General features: G+C 36.1%; 4 protein-coding genes across 4 annotated transcripts in view; 1 reads left to right on the top strand and 3 right to left on the bottom strand.

Annotated features, from left to right (window-relative positions):
• Window positions 1-1,121, top strand: part of LOC106102267 — a 3,692-nt gene extending 2,571 nt beyond the window's left edge. Inside the window, exons 2-3 of the mRNA XM_013281690.1 lie at window positions 299-529; window positions 824-1,121. Coding sequence (XP_013137144.1) covers window positions 299-529; window positions 824-1,006 — 414 coding nt within the window. The 3' untranslated portion in view covers window positions 1,007-1,121. The remainder of the gene's footprint in view (window positions 1-298; window positions 530-823) is intronic.
• Window positions 1,122-1,212: 91 nt separating this feature from the next.
• On the bottom strand, window positions 1,213-2,722 carry LOC106102271. The gene is made up of 3 exons (XM_013281695.1): window positions 1,920-2,722; window positions 1,567-1,797; window positions 1,213-1,392 (listed from the first exon to the last, which is right to left on the bottom strand). The coding sequence occupies exons 1-3, from the start codon at window positions 2,664-2,666 to the stop codon at window positions 1,213-1,215; spliced, it is 1,158 nt and encodes a 385-aa protein (XP_013137149.1). The 5' UTR covers window positions 2,667-2,722.
• An 822-nt stretch (window positions 2,723-3,544) lies between these two features.
• Window positions 3,545-10,102, bottom strand: LOC106102586 (nose resistant to fluoxetine protein 6-like). Its single transcript, XM_013282111.1, has 12 exons — window positions 9,772-10,102; window positions 9,467-9,606; window positions 8,925-9,261; window positions 8,745-8,850; window positions 8,031-8,118; window positions 7,213-7,379; window positions 6,821-7,009; window positions 6,180-6,356; window positions 5,764-5,911; window positions 5,396-5,615; window positions 4,578-4,720; window positions 3,545-3,910 (listed from the first exon to the last, which is right to left on the bottom strand). The coding sequence occupies exons 1-12, from the start codon at window positions 9,839-9,841 to the stop codon at window positions 3,755-3,757; spliced, it is 1,941 nt and encodes a 646-aa protein (XP_013137565.1). The 5' UTR covers window positions 9,842-10,102; the 3' UTR covers window positions 3,545-3,754.
• A 4,126-nt stretch (window positions 10,103-14,228) lies between these two features.
• LOC106102068 (epidermal growth factor receptor substrate 15-like 1) overlaps window positions 14,229-18,580 on the bottom strand; it is a 19,510-nt gene continuing 15,158 nt past the window's right edge. The window contains exon 16 of the mRNA XM_013281475.1: window positions 14,229-16,014. Coding sequence (XP_013136929.1) covers window positions 15,241-16,014 — 774 coding nt within the window. The 3' untranslated portion in view covers window positions 14,229-15,240. The remainder of the gene's footprint in view (window positions 16,015-18,580) is intronic.

Raw genomic sequence — 18,580 nt, 5'->3', positions numbered from 1 at the left:
GCATTACCTTTCGGATAAAAAAAGAATTATCTAAATCGGTCCACTAGCGGCGGAGTTATGCCGTAACACACATAAAAAAAAAATAAAAAAATAAAAAATATACCGACGAATTGAATACCTCCTTCTTTTGGGAAGTCGGTCAAAAAATAAATAGAACATACGTAACTAACAGATAAAAAATAAATTCATAACGCATTATTTCATATAGAAATATAATGATAAATAGAATGTAGATGAACTCCTGTAGACAAGTGGAGTATATACTCGAAGGAATAAAAAAGTTTTTGTTTTTTTCCAGGATGGTGAACTAGAGCTCTTTCTACTGGACTATCAAGGATTCCAGATATCTAGCCCCTTGATGGATTTAATGTACTTTGTAGTTATATCAACTGACAAAGAATTTCGTTCAAAACATTATCATCAACTTCTAGACCTTTATTACTCTGAACTAAGCAGTAGTCTGAAAAGATTACAAGTGGATCCTGAAACTGTGTACACAAAGGATGACTTTCAGCACGATGTAAAATTGGTACGATTTTTTTTTTAATAATAGCCATTGGAGATAAGAAAAGTTAGTTATTACATGGAGAAAAGGATCTTACGAAGAATGTTTCTGAGTTTAGAGTACCTTAGAATGGCACATACCTACTGGATATGGTTACTTTAAGCGGAGATATGCATTTTTATGATTTTAGAACTAAACTTGCATGGACCTCTTAAGAAGCTATCTATGTGGCTTTGTCATTATGTAGAGAACAAAAAAGTCTTCAGTACAGTTTCTTGTAGACTGTTAAGTCATCATTAACCTTTTTTTTGTTTTCAGTTTGAACCATACGGTGTTATAATTGGTACTCTCATATTACCTACTATGTCGGTTTTTGTGGAAAACGCTCGGAATATAGAGAACACTGAAGATGCTAACATGTTCGAGATAGATCCCTGTGAGACAGGCTCTCAAAGACTCAACGACCTTATCGACGATTTTGTGAAACTCGGCGTCCTCTGAATGACCTTTGTTTTCTTAAAAATGCACTAATTTGTTAAATCTTAGATGGAAATACATAACTGAAACTAGTCTTTAAAGACGAATTTTAACTGACTAAAATGACTTTCATTGTATCAAAATATAACAATCTTTTAATACTCCACTTAATTATTTCTTAACTAATGTGTATCATGTGAAAAAAAAACTACAAATTTAATTGGAATAAATTACAATATTCCCATTTTAATGAAATCCTCAACAACTTCATTCAATCTTTGTGCACCCACTTCGTTTGGCTTCACAGCAAAATCTTCAAACTTACTAGCGGTCATATCCGGCGCGTTCTCTTCGTGCACTGTTATTACAGGAATTAACATTACTCCCATTATTAGCCCATACGGTTGCATCTGTAACAATAATTAAATTAAATTTAATGTAATCACCATCACTTTTCCCATCCGGCTCCTCCCTCCTCCTTCAACCTTTAACTCTCAAAATTATAAAAAGTTCGGCACCAAGGTCAACCAAGGTCAAAACAACAAATCTCGATAGACAATGACGTTAACTTTTTATCGCCTTACCAATTCTAATTCGTACTCATAATCTTCTTTAGAGTACACTTCTTCAGGATCCACGTGTAACCTTCGTAAGGCTTTACATAGTTCAGAATAATAGAATTCGAGAAGTTGACGATAGTAGCGAGCGCGGAAGGCTGCGTCGGATCCAGAAAATATAAAATACATCAAATCTCTTAGTGGATTGGAAGACTGACATCCTTGATAGTCCAGAGGCACGATATCCAATTTGCCATTCTGTAAGGAATAAGGAAGATGTACTTGAATCTTATGAACACAATCAATATGTTAAAACTATTTTGTAGTCTTTATCCATTTGTCTATGTGAGCAAAAGCAGATAGAACGAAAATATCCCTACCTCATACACTTTATACATCAGGTTACTTGGTCTGTAATCCCCGTGCGTGAGTACAGGATATCTTATTGGCCTGTTGAACAACTGGAAATCTTGTTTGTTAATAAAGTCCATTAGCCGCTGCCGATACTTTTCTTTTACCACCGAAATAGCAGACTTATGAACGACATCAAAGAATAGTTTAAAATGATGCATTTCAAATATCAAACCATTGCTCCGCATTAATTCGTCAAACTCCTCAGGGTTATGATGCCTTAACGCCATTGATAATGCGTGGAACTTTGCCATCTCAAACACCGCTTGCGTGGCATACTCCCAGTCTATACTTTTGAACCTGTCATGCGTTTTGAATCCTTTTGCAGCCATATCCTCCATCACCAGCGTCTCGTATAGGTATTCTTTGCTGAAGCCGTAAAACTTGCTCGTAGTTAGCTTGTACTGTTCCTCTATTTTGTGCTCCTCCTCTATTTCTCTATATCGTTTAAGCATATTAGAATACATGAAGATTTCAGTGTCAAAGATTTGTAATGGATAAATCTTTCTTACTTCTTCCGCTGTAGCCGCAACTTTCGCGAAGAGTTTCAGGTCTTCATATTTAGGAGCTGATAGTCTAATGTGGTAGAGACGTGAGGTGTAGTTAGCACCGCCTGTGTGAAACTCTTGTACACTAATTTCATGATTATCATATCCAAGTTCCTTAGCGATGTTGTTTATAGTAATCCGAAGTCGTCTCTCACATTCCTCCGCCATAACACTTTTTTAATTCACTATTATTTTGTACGCACTACTTTTTTTTATTACTTAATTGGAAATCGTTCCGCGAAGACTGCGATATTTACAGGTGATACGGAACGTGGCAAACAACCTTATCTTAGTATTTATCAAGGACACCTCGTACTACGCCGTCGTCTATATTTTTTTTATCTAAAGCCATCTACAACCTTAGCTACTTACGTTTATTTTATGCACATTTTCTCTCAAAGTATTCCCACTTTAACAATACACTGAAAGTTTGCAAGATAATCGTGTTTTACTCTTGCCACTCCGAGATTAATTCTGAAGCTCCGTGAGGCGGATAGCAGATAAAACTTTACTAAACCTATTTAATTGCACTCGCGGTTGTTACCGGATATTGTCCGCCTCAATTCGCAAACTTTACTAAGATAAAGGTGAACTTTAAACAAATAATTTACGATTACGGTGCATTTTCACATCTTAAGCACCTGTACAAAAACGATTTATCTGTTTTTTTTTTTATAGATATTTTGCTTTTTTTTACCTTTTCATTGTTTTGCCAATGGAAATTGTTCTAAAGGTTGATAATACTTGTTCAGAGGTATTTCCAACATTTATATTTATGTTTTTAATTTCTTTCTTAATATTTGTGTTAATATTTTGGATATAACTCCGAGGTGAAAGGCCTCTCCCTGCCCGGGTTTTAGGTGTACCGACATGCCGTCTACGCCTTCCTCCGCTTGATCTATGCCTATATTAACAACGACTATTTTGATTTTCTTAATCTACGGGTGAATTAAAAGAAAAAAAATCATTTAGTTTGTATTATGTATTCTCTTATCAACTATAAAACATAATTTTAGTAGTACATAATAACTTTTTACTTCCTTAAAACTTAATAAATTATTATTTAAAAAAATACTACAAACTGTCACATTAAGTCGATGTTTAATTCAATCTATAAGTAATCATTAGTGTAAACATAAATACCAAAAGAAAATAGATTCACAATGAATAATCTACACTTTAACTTTAGTGTCTCTTATTAACTAAGGAACGGCTCAGAGTACAACTTTCTAACTTTCGTTGCGTCATCACAGATCCTACGTAGTTTTCTTGCCATTGATGTGTTGCTTTTCTAATTGCTGTCTACCCCTAAAGAGAGACAACAGGAGGCTGGCCAGCGGAGCCTCCACCACCAGGTAAAACGGCAGAGCTACCAGCACCGACATCACCACTATACCGAAGTACGTCACCAGCTGGAAAATGTCACCAAGAAATTTAACTGCTTTACTAAGGGTCTGTCCCATTATTGTAATTTGCCTGATAATAATCCAAGTCTAAATATGTAATGGAAATATCGGATTTCATTCCTGCATCTGACAGTGACGTCATTTTTAAGCTATCCGAGCCTCTATCAGCCAGCGGTAGGACAGGCCCTTAGTCTTCAAAATAAATGGAAAGTAACATAAATTTATAATGAAGGGTTGATTCGTACGAAAGCATACTGAAAAGTTGGTATTTTACACAAACATTTATATAGAAATAGAAATAGACAAGGCACTTACTTTCACCGGTAATTTCTCTGACAGGTAATAAATCAGTTGTCAAGTTTAGTGCGACCTCGTATTCTTGTATTAATTCTACGATTATGATATTCAGATATTTACAAGATATTTTACAAAATTACAAGCTTCATCTTCAGTTATAAGATAAATTAAAAAGTGTTACTAAATGTATAAACATTGAAATATAAAACCTATTCACAAATAAATTGACATGTGGTGTCGAAACTGTCAAGCGTTAGTGAATATATGAATATTGTCTCAAGTAAAGTATCCACGCTTACACTATAGATATATTTATTGAATCTTTAATATTTATTAATATACTTCTGTTTATATTTGTGTATGTATTTAAACGCACCATATTGAATGGTGAGACGGTGGCGAGCTGCGTGCGCAGGCCGAGCGCCGCGTGCACCAGGTTCATGTGTACCAAATACACGCTGTACGACAGCCGGCTCGGCACCGCCCAGCCGCGCCACGATAACAACCCACAAAAACTATCTAGAAACATACACAGTAGATCCTCGATAACTTAAAAAAATAATATGTTCCCTTCCCATCAGAGCCAAGAAACTCCATAACATAGACCCTTGATAACTTAAATCCTCTATAACTAAAAGTATTTTGTGTTTCCCTTGGACTTTAACTTATCGAGGTTCTACTGTATTATACTAACACTAGCTTTCGCCCGCGACTCCGTCCACGTGGAATTAAAAAAAAAAGCGTAGCCTAATTGTTCTTCCAGACTATAATCTACATCTATACCAAATTAGACTACAAACTCTAACAAAAATTCATCCATATAAACTTTCGCATTTATAATATTAGTAAAATTATAAAGAGGAAAGATTTTATTTGTATATGTATTGATGTTACTCAAAAACTACTGGGCCAAATTAAGAAATTCTATCACATAGGCTATTTTTTTTAATTCGCGCGGACGGAGTCGCGAGCTACAGCTAGTCTACAGATAATTCCGAAATAGGCCTCTAAATGGATGGATGGCGTCAAAGATGACATGATCACGAAAGAATGACAAATCACGGAATATTAACCTGGGGAACGAAACCTTGAGCAAGAGTTGGAAATGACGGGGAGATGATGATGAAGAATTCTTATAACTGTATTAAAAGTAACTTTTTTTAAATCCAGTATTGTTAAGATTTATAGATTTACCACAGAGACTCATAGTGAGGGTAATAACAATGAGTGCGACGAGCACGGCCATGGCGAGGCGGTGCCCGCCTGCGTACAGCGCGCGCGCCGCCACGCCCCCGGACACGCCCCCAGACACGCCCCCCGACTCCAGCCCCGCCCCCGCCTCGTAGAAACCTCGCCCCGTCAGGAACAAGCACGCAATGCCCGGCACCAGCAGCCAGCTCAGCACCCCCCACTTCTGATACCGTAATATAAATTGTTTTACTTGTATCGTCGCAACACAAGATATGTCGACTGTCAAAAATCTAATATTTACTTTCGTCTTTCATACTGTCAATTCTAAAAATGAAACAGTGATAGAAATAATATGTTAAGTTACTACTTAACTTATATTTAGACAGGTCTACGTTGTCCTTCTGCAGCCGGTAGACGAGAGTGCCGGTGGCGAGGCCGCCGACGTAGCAGGTGAGGTTATTGTAAAACAGTATGTGCAACGAACGGAATGTGGGAGTGTTCGCCAGTCGACGGAAAAACCTACAAATTAGGAATCGTACCTTACAGTTTCGTCGTTGAAGCTCTAACACCGCGAAAGTACATTTTGACTATTTTGAAACTTTGATGGCATTCGCTAGAGAACCGGAAGACGCATCGTTTCACTACAACTATCATTAAGTATACAAAAACAGTGTACTAGTATAGCATTTTTACAAAATAATGCAGTTTTGTCTCTCTTTAAAAGTTGTTATATTTGACAGCCGTGCTGTTAGAACTTCATCGACGATTTATTACAATATAGACTTACTGCGGTGTGGCCATAGCTATTGCCTCCATGTCCTGCAGCCAGACGTGCAGCGGCGGCCCCAGCAGCCCCGCCAGCAGCAGCAGGGCCAGCGCGCCGCGCCAGCCGCGCCCCCGCCCACCCGTACACATGTATGCCAACATCGTCACCACGAACAGTTGCATGTCCACGGCTATGTGCCTACAACGATACGTCATAGAACTACTAATCAACTAATGTTATTAAAACTTCGATCCTGAATGAATCCTGAGGGCCTAGAGAAATTTATTGATATAAGAGGAAAGGTCAATCAATCATCACATATTAGTAAATTCAGCAGTTTGCTGTGTTTATGATAAAACAAATCCAACAAAATAATAAACGTATTAAACAATCTCTCGTGCGATTTCAATATGTGCAGCTGAAAAGATAAGAAGTATGGGCCTATCTCACTTCATTTCTCATCATCTCCCCTGCCTTATCCTTCCCCAGTAGGGTCGACGCACCGGGTTTTCATCCTCCAAATGACTCCAAATGACTGTGTCACCTTTCACGCAGTCTATCTCTTTCTAGGTATCTCATCACATTTCTCAGTAAGGTTATTTCTAGAACCTCTACAAACCTTTTGCTTGATAGAAGCATAGTCCAATGTATCCAAGTCTTACCATGTTTGCACTTGACAGTCGGTGTCACCAGCGACATAGTTGTTGATGTAGAGCAGGTGTTGGGGCCAGTAGCGACGGCACTGCGCCACCAGGGAGTCGCTCACATACAGCCTCCACAGCGGCCCCGACCCCAAGTGTCTCAGCCACGTCGCTGAGAACGCCAGCAGAACTGCATACGACGGACTTAGCCTGGAAAGTGGTACTGAATACAGAGAATATTACCAATGAAACCCACTAGAGACAAACAAAATAGAAATATTAAAGAAGATACCATCCGACATTATTTTTTTACAATTGAAAGAGGCACAGTTGCAATAAGACTGTTAGCACAGACTAAAGATTGTTAAAAGAATTGTGTGTAGTTATTTTAGTAGTTTTGTTTCTAAACGTACCTCCACCACCTCGCAAACAGTATCATGGGCATCTCGGACCACTGGAAGGGCGCTACTTCTGAACGTAGATGCATCAAGTAAGACTGCAGGAAAGCTGACATAAAGAAGAATATCTGGACTATCAGCAGCCCGTTATATACCAGATAATACTGAAATGATTCGTATGTCTGAAAATGAAAAGATACAAAATTACTAGATAAAACCGGCATTTGTAATGATGTCATGTCAATACACCTAATAGCACACTCACACACACACCACACAGCACATCTTTGAGTAAACTATCGCACAACTGTTGTGCGATTGTCGATTGTTTAGTTGCACTACTAAACAATCTAGTAGCGTACGCAGCTCCAAGAAAGCTCTTAGAAATCAAAGCGACACTAATCAGTTGTGCGATAGTTTAGTTTCAGGTGTGCGCATGATCTAAGTAAGACAAGTTCCAAGTGGAATTTAATAAAATAAGGCCTATTTTTATTCCTCGTCCCTTTCCATCCTTTTCTTAAGAGGAAAGGAAGGAAAAGTGGATTTGACGGTGGAGGAGACGCATAGAAAGGGGAAATTTCTTATGTGCGTCTCCTCCTACGTCAATCTAGGGTAAGTAACGCATCTGCAATTGTGAATGTATATGGGCAGCGGTTGATTTCCATTTCGGTGGATTCAGGTGGCCGCTTGCTCGTTTGCCACCTTATATTATAAAAAAAAGAAATTGAAATATTATGTAAACAGATGTAACAACATTTAACAAACTCGTCTTTAGTTCTTCGTAACCGTCTATTTAATGGTTATTTAGAATAAATAATCAAATCGATTAGTACCTTTTCAACTGCATGAGGGGAGTCGATAAAACCCGTCATATTGATGAAGAACACGTGGGCCAATATCATGAGGCAATTCGTAATCGCCCTAAAACAGATAGCTAGTTATCTTTTATAAGCATAAATGATCAAATGCGGCGCCACAATGGTTTCCGGGAAAGAGTTGCAGACATCTCTATACTATTATAATAAAGCCTAAAGAACACACTTCTTTGTTGCCTAAGATGTCAGCAATTACAGCACATTTTTGAATAATTATTTTTTTAATAAAAAGCCCTACACTTACGTCACACTTTAGACTTTATATTTCCACGGCATTAAACTTAGAGGGTAAATATTTTGGATAAAAACCGTAATGTGGAAAAGAGACCACAAGTCTGCCAACATCAAGAAAGCAAGATTGCGAAGGCTTGTCATGTTATGTCGTTTTGACATTAGCTATTGATAATTGGACAAATGTAAGCAATAAAATAAAATTTTCATAAATTCATGCGGATGAAGCCGCACGAGAACAGCTAGTTGTAGATAAGAGCTGCACAGGCCAATACAAATGGCGTGAAAAAGGGGATATCCAAATCCAAAAGAACTTACATAAAGCACAAACCAACTGTATACTGCTTTTATATCAGGGTAGGCAATACCAACTCTAGTATGGTAAGATACGGTACACGACCATGAGATTTACATTGGAAAATCTCCTATTCCACCCCTCACCTGACACCGCGCAGCCCCTCCAGTCGTTTACGTCTCGGATCTGAATTTTCCGTATTCACTAAATCATTCCAATTTTTGCGCAATGAAAAATTCATCAACAAACTTTCTGAAACATTTATAAAATACAATTCGATTTTAATCGATTTGTACGATCATTTGCAAGGATAATAATCGATTTACCTTGGTTATTTATATTTTTAATCTGTGAAATATCATACAATGTGAATAAAATCACTAACAGGAGTAAAGCGGCTATCACTCCAGCCACTATCCAGTCTGTGGCATCAATTTGTGTGTTTTCACCATACTTATCACAGTTATATATCTGAGTAACGTTAGCTTGTAATCCATATTGTCTAAACAAAGTTGCATTCATACATTCCTCGATCACTTCATGTCGTTTATCATATTTTTCTAAATCTCTGTTTTTAATGAAATCTTTGCATGTGTGTGTGACGCACACACCTCTGTTTATGTACGTGTAGTCATAATGTTTAGATGTATACGCTGAATATTCCTGAAAAAAGATGTCTTAATTTATTTTATTTTTTAATCTAAACTGTTGCAGTAAGAAATTTTAATAAAAAAATTATAGACTTTTAATATGAAAAAAAAGACTATCGGTCCCAAAATTATATTGCACAAAACATGCAATAAAATACTGCATCGTAACTAAGAACTGAGTGACACAAGAAGTAATAAGAGAAAAGATAAAAACTAACTTTAATTTGGTTCATGAGTTTGTTGTTCGCATCTGAAAATAAATCAACTCTCATGACACAATATAAACCTCCATAGTTCGCCAGACAGGAATCATAACGGTCCAAGTCGAAGAGGTCCGGCATACGCTGGTGCTCCGAGTCTTAAACAAAACAGCACCCTTAATTACATCAGCTTGTAACCATTGCTAACATAGGACCTTGCCAATGCCTTTCGCAGTATCAAATCCGCTGCTTCTCGATTTTTTATTAATAATTCGCATAATGTAACTCAAACAGCTTTTAAAAACGTGAGATATTTTACTAACCGTTCAAATGATAAATAATTCCATCGCAGATGTTGAATATTAAAACGAAAGACAACACAATAATCCACATGTTGACAACCCCGCGAACGACACTTGAATATGAGCACAGCAACGGCTATTCAACGTGTAACGCGACAGCTACAACACAGCCTCGTTTCATCGACTTCATATAAAGGACCTTCAGATGTGTGGTTTTTATATTTTCTGCAATCTTAATAGACATGGGTCATATCTTGTCGGAGCTTCGCTAATTCAAGTTTACCATAGTTTGTCTAAATAAGATAGATTAGTAAATGACGCATATGAAGTATCGAATTCAATTTGTATGAAGGTAAATGTTGTATCGTAGTGACGAAACAAACACGCAGCGAACAATTATGAACTATCGATGTTAGGTTTAAATATTTATTAAACTCAACTAAAATTATTATTTTATTATTAACTAATTTAGAGGACAGTTCTAGTATTGATTATAGTGTAAAGAATTTAGCGATGACAGAAATAATAGCGAAATCCAATTCGATTACGTACTGCTGTAGTAGTAATAGACATTTATTTATTCTCGTATAACTATGAATCTATCGATTCCAACTTCTATAATAAAAATCGAAAATCGATAAGATTCATGACTGATTTTATACAACCATCCCTATTAAATTTCAAATAAATCAAACTAATCTATCTTATTTCGACACACTATAAGACTAACACAATATAGATTTCTTTAGTTTTCAAAATGTACAATTTTAACATGATACGTTGTTTGTTTCATTAAATCGACCTTTGAAAGGGTGAAGCTTTTTTTAAGCTGGAAATGTTTTTCGCATATCACGTACGTGCCCCATCCCTGGAGCAAACCCACTAGTGATGACTTTATAAGAAAAACTAACAACAATGCCCTGACAGTTTAGTTTCCTCCTCTCATGTCCCCAATATGAATGGAACTTAGCATTTCCCGTGGGTTTTTTAGAACTATCAAACTGTTTTTGTAAGCGAGGCCAAGTACATTTGTAAAATGAATGTAATTTATATCGAATCATAGAAAAAAAATAGCAAAAAAGATAATAGCATCTCGCTGTTACGACGAAGTCGTTTACACGATCACGAATAAAATTATTTTGATATGAAATATGTACAAGTTATTGAATCAACCTTGACGGCAGATCATTACAATAAAATATAGTACTATAGTTGACGCTATCTCTAACGTCTAGACTTCATCCACGTAAAGGATTTAACTTTCGATCATTGATTTGTGAGATTTTTTTTTGAGCTTCGAGTCGAACTTTTCGATATTTGCAAACTAGCATCGGGTTCAAATAAAACCAACAAAATGTACAGTATCGTTCCTTTTATTATTTCAGGAATAATTTTTATATAATATAGTATCATAGTTCAGCAGGTAATGAAGTCCGAACGGTGGTACCTGACCAGTCCCGCCGTCTATACAGTTACAAATAAACTTTAGATAATCAACAATAGCAGCATTCAAGCAACAATTCAACCATAATAACCGATTCACACAAACCAAAATTTAAAAATTACATTGAATAAAACTGAAATCTTACTAAATCGTTTACATTCCGTAAGTGTTCGGTGTGACCAGTAAGAACACAAACTACCAACGCGAAAGTACAAATATTCGCAACTACACAGCCTCGAAATGAATTATTACAATCAATAAATTATTTATGTGCAGCTACAACTACGTCGCATCCTCGCAATATACGTAGCAACAGTCAGTTTGGTCTTGCACGACACTCATGTCTTGAAAACAATATGACAATCATTTATCGCCATAAAATCAGTACTTTTAATAGATAGGACGCGGTTGCTAACCGCCCAACTAGACTGAAAGTGGCACTAAAGGTCTGCAAATTACGCAGCTTCATGTAACCCTTGTAAACCCCACTCCCAGATTTAAAAAGGGGCGCCGTAAGTGCTGCCAGTGCTAAACCCGGCGCTGGATAACATCTACAAGACACGTGTGTTGCCCTAAAGGCAAACTTACCGCAAACATTCTCGTTCTATATAAAATTTAAAGTTCTCCATTGCTTTAGTACCTAGTAGAATTTTCTTAATTTGCAATCTATAACGACTCGGTGCAATCGAACATTTATCCATCTTCCTAAATAAATCCTTGGAAATCAGCACGAAATACATTTGGGTTACATAACGCACCTTCAACATTTCAAGGTAGGTCCCCGTTTTATTTTTAAAATCGATGTAAAAATACGACAATAGCTTAATAAAGTACAAAAGCGAATGCACAGATGTCTTTTACATCGATATCAGACTATAAAGATCGAAATCAATGCGATAATCTCTATTCCAATAATATAAAAGCTAAATTTCCTATTTGTAGTTATTGTGGAAATGTAAAATCATTTGGTCCTGAACGCCGGACCACAACTACGAGTATTAACGATATAATTCTTCAAAAACTTGAAAGTACAAAGGTCGGGGTACAAAATTCAAATCTCTTTTAACACGTACATAGATGGCGCCACTCGGCTAAATCTCCTACTTCCTACAATTACATCGAAACTACGTACAACGCTAAATCACAAAATAATTTGTTTAACAGTTATTGTAGAACGAGTTAGGGTACACCTCGCGAGTAAAGCAATTTTACGTTGAAATTCTTACAAAGCACATCGTAGTAAGATCCCTGCACACACGTTTATAAGACATCTCTGAGTGGATAGCAATATTCAATAAGTATTAATGATCAGAAAACCATTCTTTAGTCTTGACACACATTCATGGTCATTTTTAATTGATTCAAACAAAATCAAGAAATTACCAGCAAAATGCCCGTCAATATTAAATTTATTACAATAATTTGTACATCCAAAGACAATTCTCCTTCAACCAACTAAACATTAATTAACCTCCAGACGTATGTAACATTATTTCGTTGCATACTTGCGCATGAATAATTATGAAAAATGATTTATAATGGCATCTAAAAATGCAGTTGAAAGCTTTTTAAATGAATTACGTTGTATTTTGCAAGATTTATCAAATTAACTAATCATTCAACATCAAGCATTCCAGACAGCACTTTACTGAAATTTCAAACAATTGTAAATGCAAAGTAAATTTCGCAGATCTGGTCAACACTTCACATAATCATACTTAATTTTTTCTAGTGTCTCGCTTCGTTAAATTTAATACTTTTGATCGCCTATTTTTTACTTTAAAATTTTCCTTCAACATTTACTAATAACAAAATTGCAAACCAACCGCGACAGATACCAGTGTTTCGGTCGATTCCCCAAGCTATCTTAAACTGTATATTATCAAATATATTATTTTATAGCTTTAAATACACATATACACGTCAACGTACAGAATTAAAGTATTTCGCTACGTTTGAAGATACATTACATACTTGATAACAGATACGAGCCGCGCGTCGCCTCCACACTCATATATCTATAATATTATCTCTGATTGATTGAATAGTATTAAAAAATAGAATAGAATTACATAAAACCCAGACCATTTGAATAATTACTCAAGAATACTTCGGATATTTTAAAAAGAACACAGCCGTATTTTAATGGCAACACCGAATAAACCAAGATGGCGGTCGAAGCGACGCGCGACGCACACAACAGCGCCTAAGAAAGAGTTAACAATTTTAGAATAATACCCATAAATACGTTGGTATGCGGTATTTACTAACAACTATATTATAAACGCTTGCGGGGACATATGTTAAATGTACGCAATGCCATGTCCCAGCAAGCTAGTGTACTAATTATTGTTTCGGAGGCGTTTCCGTGCGTAAAAGCCGGTCTTGCCCGATTGATTCTAACTAAGTGATTTTTAAGCAAGATATACTTGAAATTACATCAAGTAGGTGATAGTCGCGATTGAATGGTTCACAACTCTTATGAGTTTAGATGATTATTGTATTTTTTTAAGATTAGTGTAGCGTCTTAGAACACACCGAACTCGCCCGACAAGATGCCCCGATGTTATATTTTTTAATAGGATTTTTAAAGACAAACGAATGCGGATATCGATACAACTCGATTTAACAACACTATACACAAATAAAATGCAGAATTTTCTAACACACGCAATAATATCGCTCAATGGAATTCTATACAGGATTACACCAATATGTACAACATAATTAAAATATAGCTAGCGGTGAGTGGAACTGAAAGTATATAATTTACTATTAAATATATACAAAAATCTACTAAAACACATCCTTGCTTTCTGAATTGACGAACTAAATATTATAATGTCGTGCAATAAATTTCAAATATATGGAAATCAATAAAAAATGAATTACATTTTATTAATTTAAATTCAAAATAATCATGTCGACCAATATTCATTACAAAATTGAAATAAAAAGTATCATTTAAAAACGTAATTGTAAAAGTTTTCTAAACATATCTATTTAGATATAAACAATATTCAATAAATACTATACTAATATTTAAAACGATAAAATATTCTACTTAAAAAAACATGCTTTATAGATGTTGCCAATACAAAACTACTGATTTATATACTAAACGGTATTAAAACTAAAAAACAACGAGTAACTCTTAATTTAAATCAGGCCGTTATTTTTATATTAGATGACCGCTTGAAGGTTTGCCACCTTTTAGTAATTAAAAAATTGACATATCTTCTCACAAAAATGCGTTCATTTGAAATGCATAAAACTATAACCCAATTCTATATACTTTAAAACAACTATTTCTTTTATAAATCTTGAAGGTCTTTTAGATTGTTGAAAATATTATACTACAAAATATTACAAGACTATCAAATATGCAAATCATTATTTCAATTGCCTACGAATTTTCTTGATTTATATCATTTTTGTTCAATGTATCAATTTATTAATTTTCATAAATTGATTTATTATTGACTAGTCATTTTTTTGTTATTTTTTCATACATTAATACATAGATATAGACGACAAAGGCGTATATCCCTTCACTGGCATAACATATAATTTATATTCACGTTACATAAACATATGTACTTAAATGTGTCTAATTATCGTTTAATATCGTTAAATTGAACCTCGTAAAGGCATAACAAATATTTACAATCGTAATAAACGCGCAACATATACAAAAAACTGAAAAAACATCGGAAACAAACAGTGAGGGATACTAGGTTTATTTATTTAATGGAATATTTTTTTTAAAGCACGCATCATACGAACCAAGTCCGTGCGCGTGACGTCACTCTGTTGTCTCCTTTCCGCTTAGCGACTGAATTAGTGATCGAAAGAGACAAACGGATACAGCTCCAGTACACTCGATGCGATGTCAAATAATGTACATATAAGCTATATGGAGACAAATTAATCATCACGGAGCTGTAGACGGATTATTTGAAATGCACAAATAAGTGGAGTGGATCTTTGACCGCCCTCAAAAATACCGGAGGTATATGACCGTTGGTTGGTCACCACCGCAAGGGTCACTTCTCCTGCCTGGAGATAGCTAAGGCGAGCTGCAGTTCGGCATCTTCCTGTCGCCTCCGAGCCTCTGTCTCCGCCTCCAGCCGCTTGGACTCCGCGGCTGCCCACGCCCACTGTTGCTCCTCTGACGGCAGGAATTCCACACTCTTCGCCTCACTCGGTTTAGTCTTCTTCTCTTTGTTCTGCTTCGTCCTCCCTATCCCGCCTATTGTGTGAACGAGCGATTTCGCGTACTTCACCGGTTTCGGAGATTTCTCCTTCTTGGAGGGTAGGGTGTTGGTGTTGGGCCAGGTTTCGTTGAGGTTTTTGTTGGCGTCGACGGCGCCCCAGTCCGCCGCCCAGTTGTCGGCCTTGCTGGCCCAGTTGTCGGTCTTGCGGTCTGCGGAGGCGAAGGCGGAGGCGGAGGCGGCGGAGTTGTTGGCGCCGGGCCTGGTCCAGGCGTCGTCGGAGGCCCAGTTGTCGTCGGGCCAGGCCGCCCACGAGTCGTTGTTGTTCTGGAGCTCGGCGCGCGCGGCGAAGGGGTCGTGTGCGAGGGGCGGGGCGAGGGGCGGGGCGGAGGCGCGGCCGCTGCGGGGCTTGGGGCCGCCGTTGAGCACGGGGAGGGGGGAGAAGTCGTCCATCTCGAAGCCGACGGCGGAGGTGGAACGAGCGAAGGGGTCTACCTTCCTGGAGTCGGTGACGTCGGCGAAAGGGTCCTCTATATTGAAGGGGTCCTCGTATCTGTAGTCTTTGAAGGGGTCGTCGGTGAATTCCATCGGTTTGGCGCGGTCGGTCTGGACGCAACAAAGTGTGTGAGTGAGAGGCGTGTGTCGGGTGTGTGTGTGAGGGAGACGGGTGTACGCACGTGAGCCGCCGCCGCGTCCGCTTAGCGCTGCAATGTGGGGACAAGCGAGCGTGTTAGCACGTTAGTGACAATCTCGACCCGACAAGGGGACGCACTCTGTGACATTCAGACAAATGACAAATCATTATATCACACTTTTCTATTATCTACATTATATCACACTTTTTCAATCAACTATCCGGATATATTTGAAAAACATGTTATCTTGCTTTTTTTTCATTTGCCGTAGTAATGCGAAATAATGATTAGCACAATACCATTATAATTAACAAGTCTTGAAGGAAAAGGCATTAATTTTTTTACCAACGAATATATGAATGTTTACCCACTTAATAATTGTAAAAGAAAACATATGTCTTTTATTTATTTGTTACTTATCTATAGTTTTAAATGTCACAGAGTGTTCACAAGACAATACAAACATATTTACATATAGTTAGATAGTTAATTAGAAAACGAAACGATCAAAAATAAATGAAAACCAATACAAAGAAAATGGGATGAAACATAATAAGCGAGAATAGTCTTTACTAAGTAGTTAAGTGCATCTACTTACTATAAGTGATTAGTACACATTTGTTAATTTACTTCATGCAATATTAAATATTTCTATGAAAAAGTTAGCCGCATGCAATAAAAGTTATTATTGAAACAGTAAAATGAAGCTAAAACGTATGAAATAAGCAAAAGAATGACCAATAACTAGACATCACACTATAAAATAAATAAAAAAGGCGCTTGTCACCACAGAGGTCGCTAAGCGGGCGACTACACGTGCGCTAACTGTGCGGTACAAATATGCTCCCATCAATTAATAATTATCATAAAAACTATTCAATGATAAATTTCAATAAATTTAAAACGTAGTTGACAAAGCATATTTGTATAGTAAAATAAAAAAAAATCAATAAAATCAGATATTTTATGTAAACGCTATAAACAAGTATGAGCGTCGCCAGAGGGGATACTTCCTAAGGATTTGAAAACTATAATTACAATACCTTTCTAGATCTTTTTTATGCCTTTTAAGACTATATTCTAGACTAGACAAGATTATGGACTGGCGACGCCTACTTACGTATAAGTAATTACACGCGTTTAATTTCAGTACACGTGAAATAAAACGCACGTAATTCATCACATGACTTAAAAAATATCAAAATTAGCATTTAGTTACATTGAAAAATCATTCTTAGATATTTTTTAAGTGCAGTCATTTAAAAATTACTGCATTACCTTTGCGTTGTTTATTTTTTGACGTGTTTTATTAAATGTCATATTTTTAATTTATTTTTACTATTCAAAATAAAAGTCACGTGATGTCCCCACTGTGTACAGTGGGTTAATATGATTCACGCAACAGAGAAAGTAAAATAACTGTAATTCCAATACAAAACTTCAAAAAACACACACTTCTTTGTTGCCTAAGATGTTACAGCATATTTTTGAATAATTCTTTTTTTAGTAAAAAGCCCTACATTTACGTCACGTTGTAGGCTATATATTTTCACGCCATTAAACTTAGGTAAATATTTTGGATAAAAACCCTAATGTGGGGAAGAGACCATAAGTTGCTGCCAACATTAAGGAAGCAATGCTTGTCATCGTGTGACGTCATTTTGACATTTGTAATTGATAATTTGACAAATTTAAACAATAAAATAAAATGTTCATAATTTCATGCGGATGAAGTCGCACGGGAACGACTAGTCTCTATAAGAGAAAATGTTCCAATTGAGAAAACATTGACTTCAATAATGGTCCTAGTTTTTAGATTTTTTGGTCTAGAATCGATGCAATAATTTATGATTATAATGGATAATGCTTTTTATTACTTTTTTTCGTATAAAAGCAAAGCAGATAATTTAAATTCGATTTTTTTAGTCAAGACAATGTTTCTATGTTTAATTCTATACAAATTGAAACATTCTTTCATAATATCCTAGTAAAAATAATTATATTCTAAATTATTCTATTGCAATAAGCGTCTTGAAGATTATCATGGAAAACATTATTTGAAGTAAATTTTCTTAATAAAATCACAATAAAAAAAAATTGTTTAAAACTATCATAAAATATCGTTTTTTTAAATGCCCCGTCATGAGTATATAAAAATATGCGTATTTATTTCCAAAGTAAAAAAATAACCTTCATTTCTGAAGTTGTCATAAAATAGCGATTAATCTAAACTATTATTTTAAGAGGAAATATTTTAACTTTTGTATGTATTGAAATAAATCAAAAACTACTGGGCCGACTTTAAAATTTTTCTACCGTTAGAAAGGTAATTTATCTGTGAATACCATAATGATTTTTTTTAATTTTTCGCGGGCAAAGTCGCGAGCAACAGTTAGTTTTCCATAACAATCAAACAAGCAAGCCAAACAAAAAATGCCATTCTCTAAAAAGTAAGCGGTACATTACGTACATTTTACTTTCTCTGCAGCGTACAAACAAACAATAAGATATAAATTTAGCTGTAAGTTGTCAGCCGG

The sequence above is a fragment of the Papilio polytes genome, unplaced genomic scaffold (genome assembly GCF_000836215.1).
Source record: "Papilio polytes unplaced genomic scaffold, Ppol_1.0 DF823923.1, whole genome shotgun sequence".
NCBI lineage: Eukaryota > Metazoa > Arthropoda > Insecta > Lepidoptera > Papilionidae > Papilio > Papilio polytes.
Note: the sequence above shows the minus strand (reverse complement) of the source record. Positions and strands in the feature narration are given on the sequence as shown.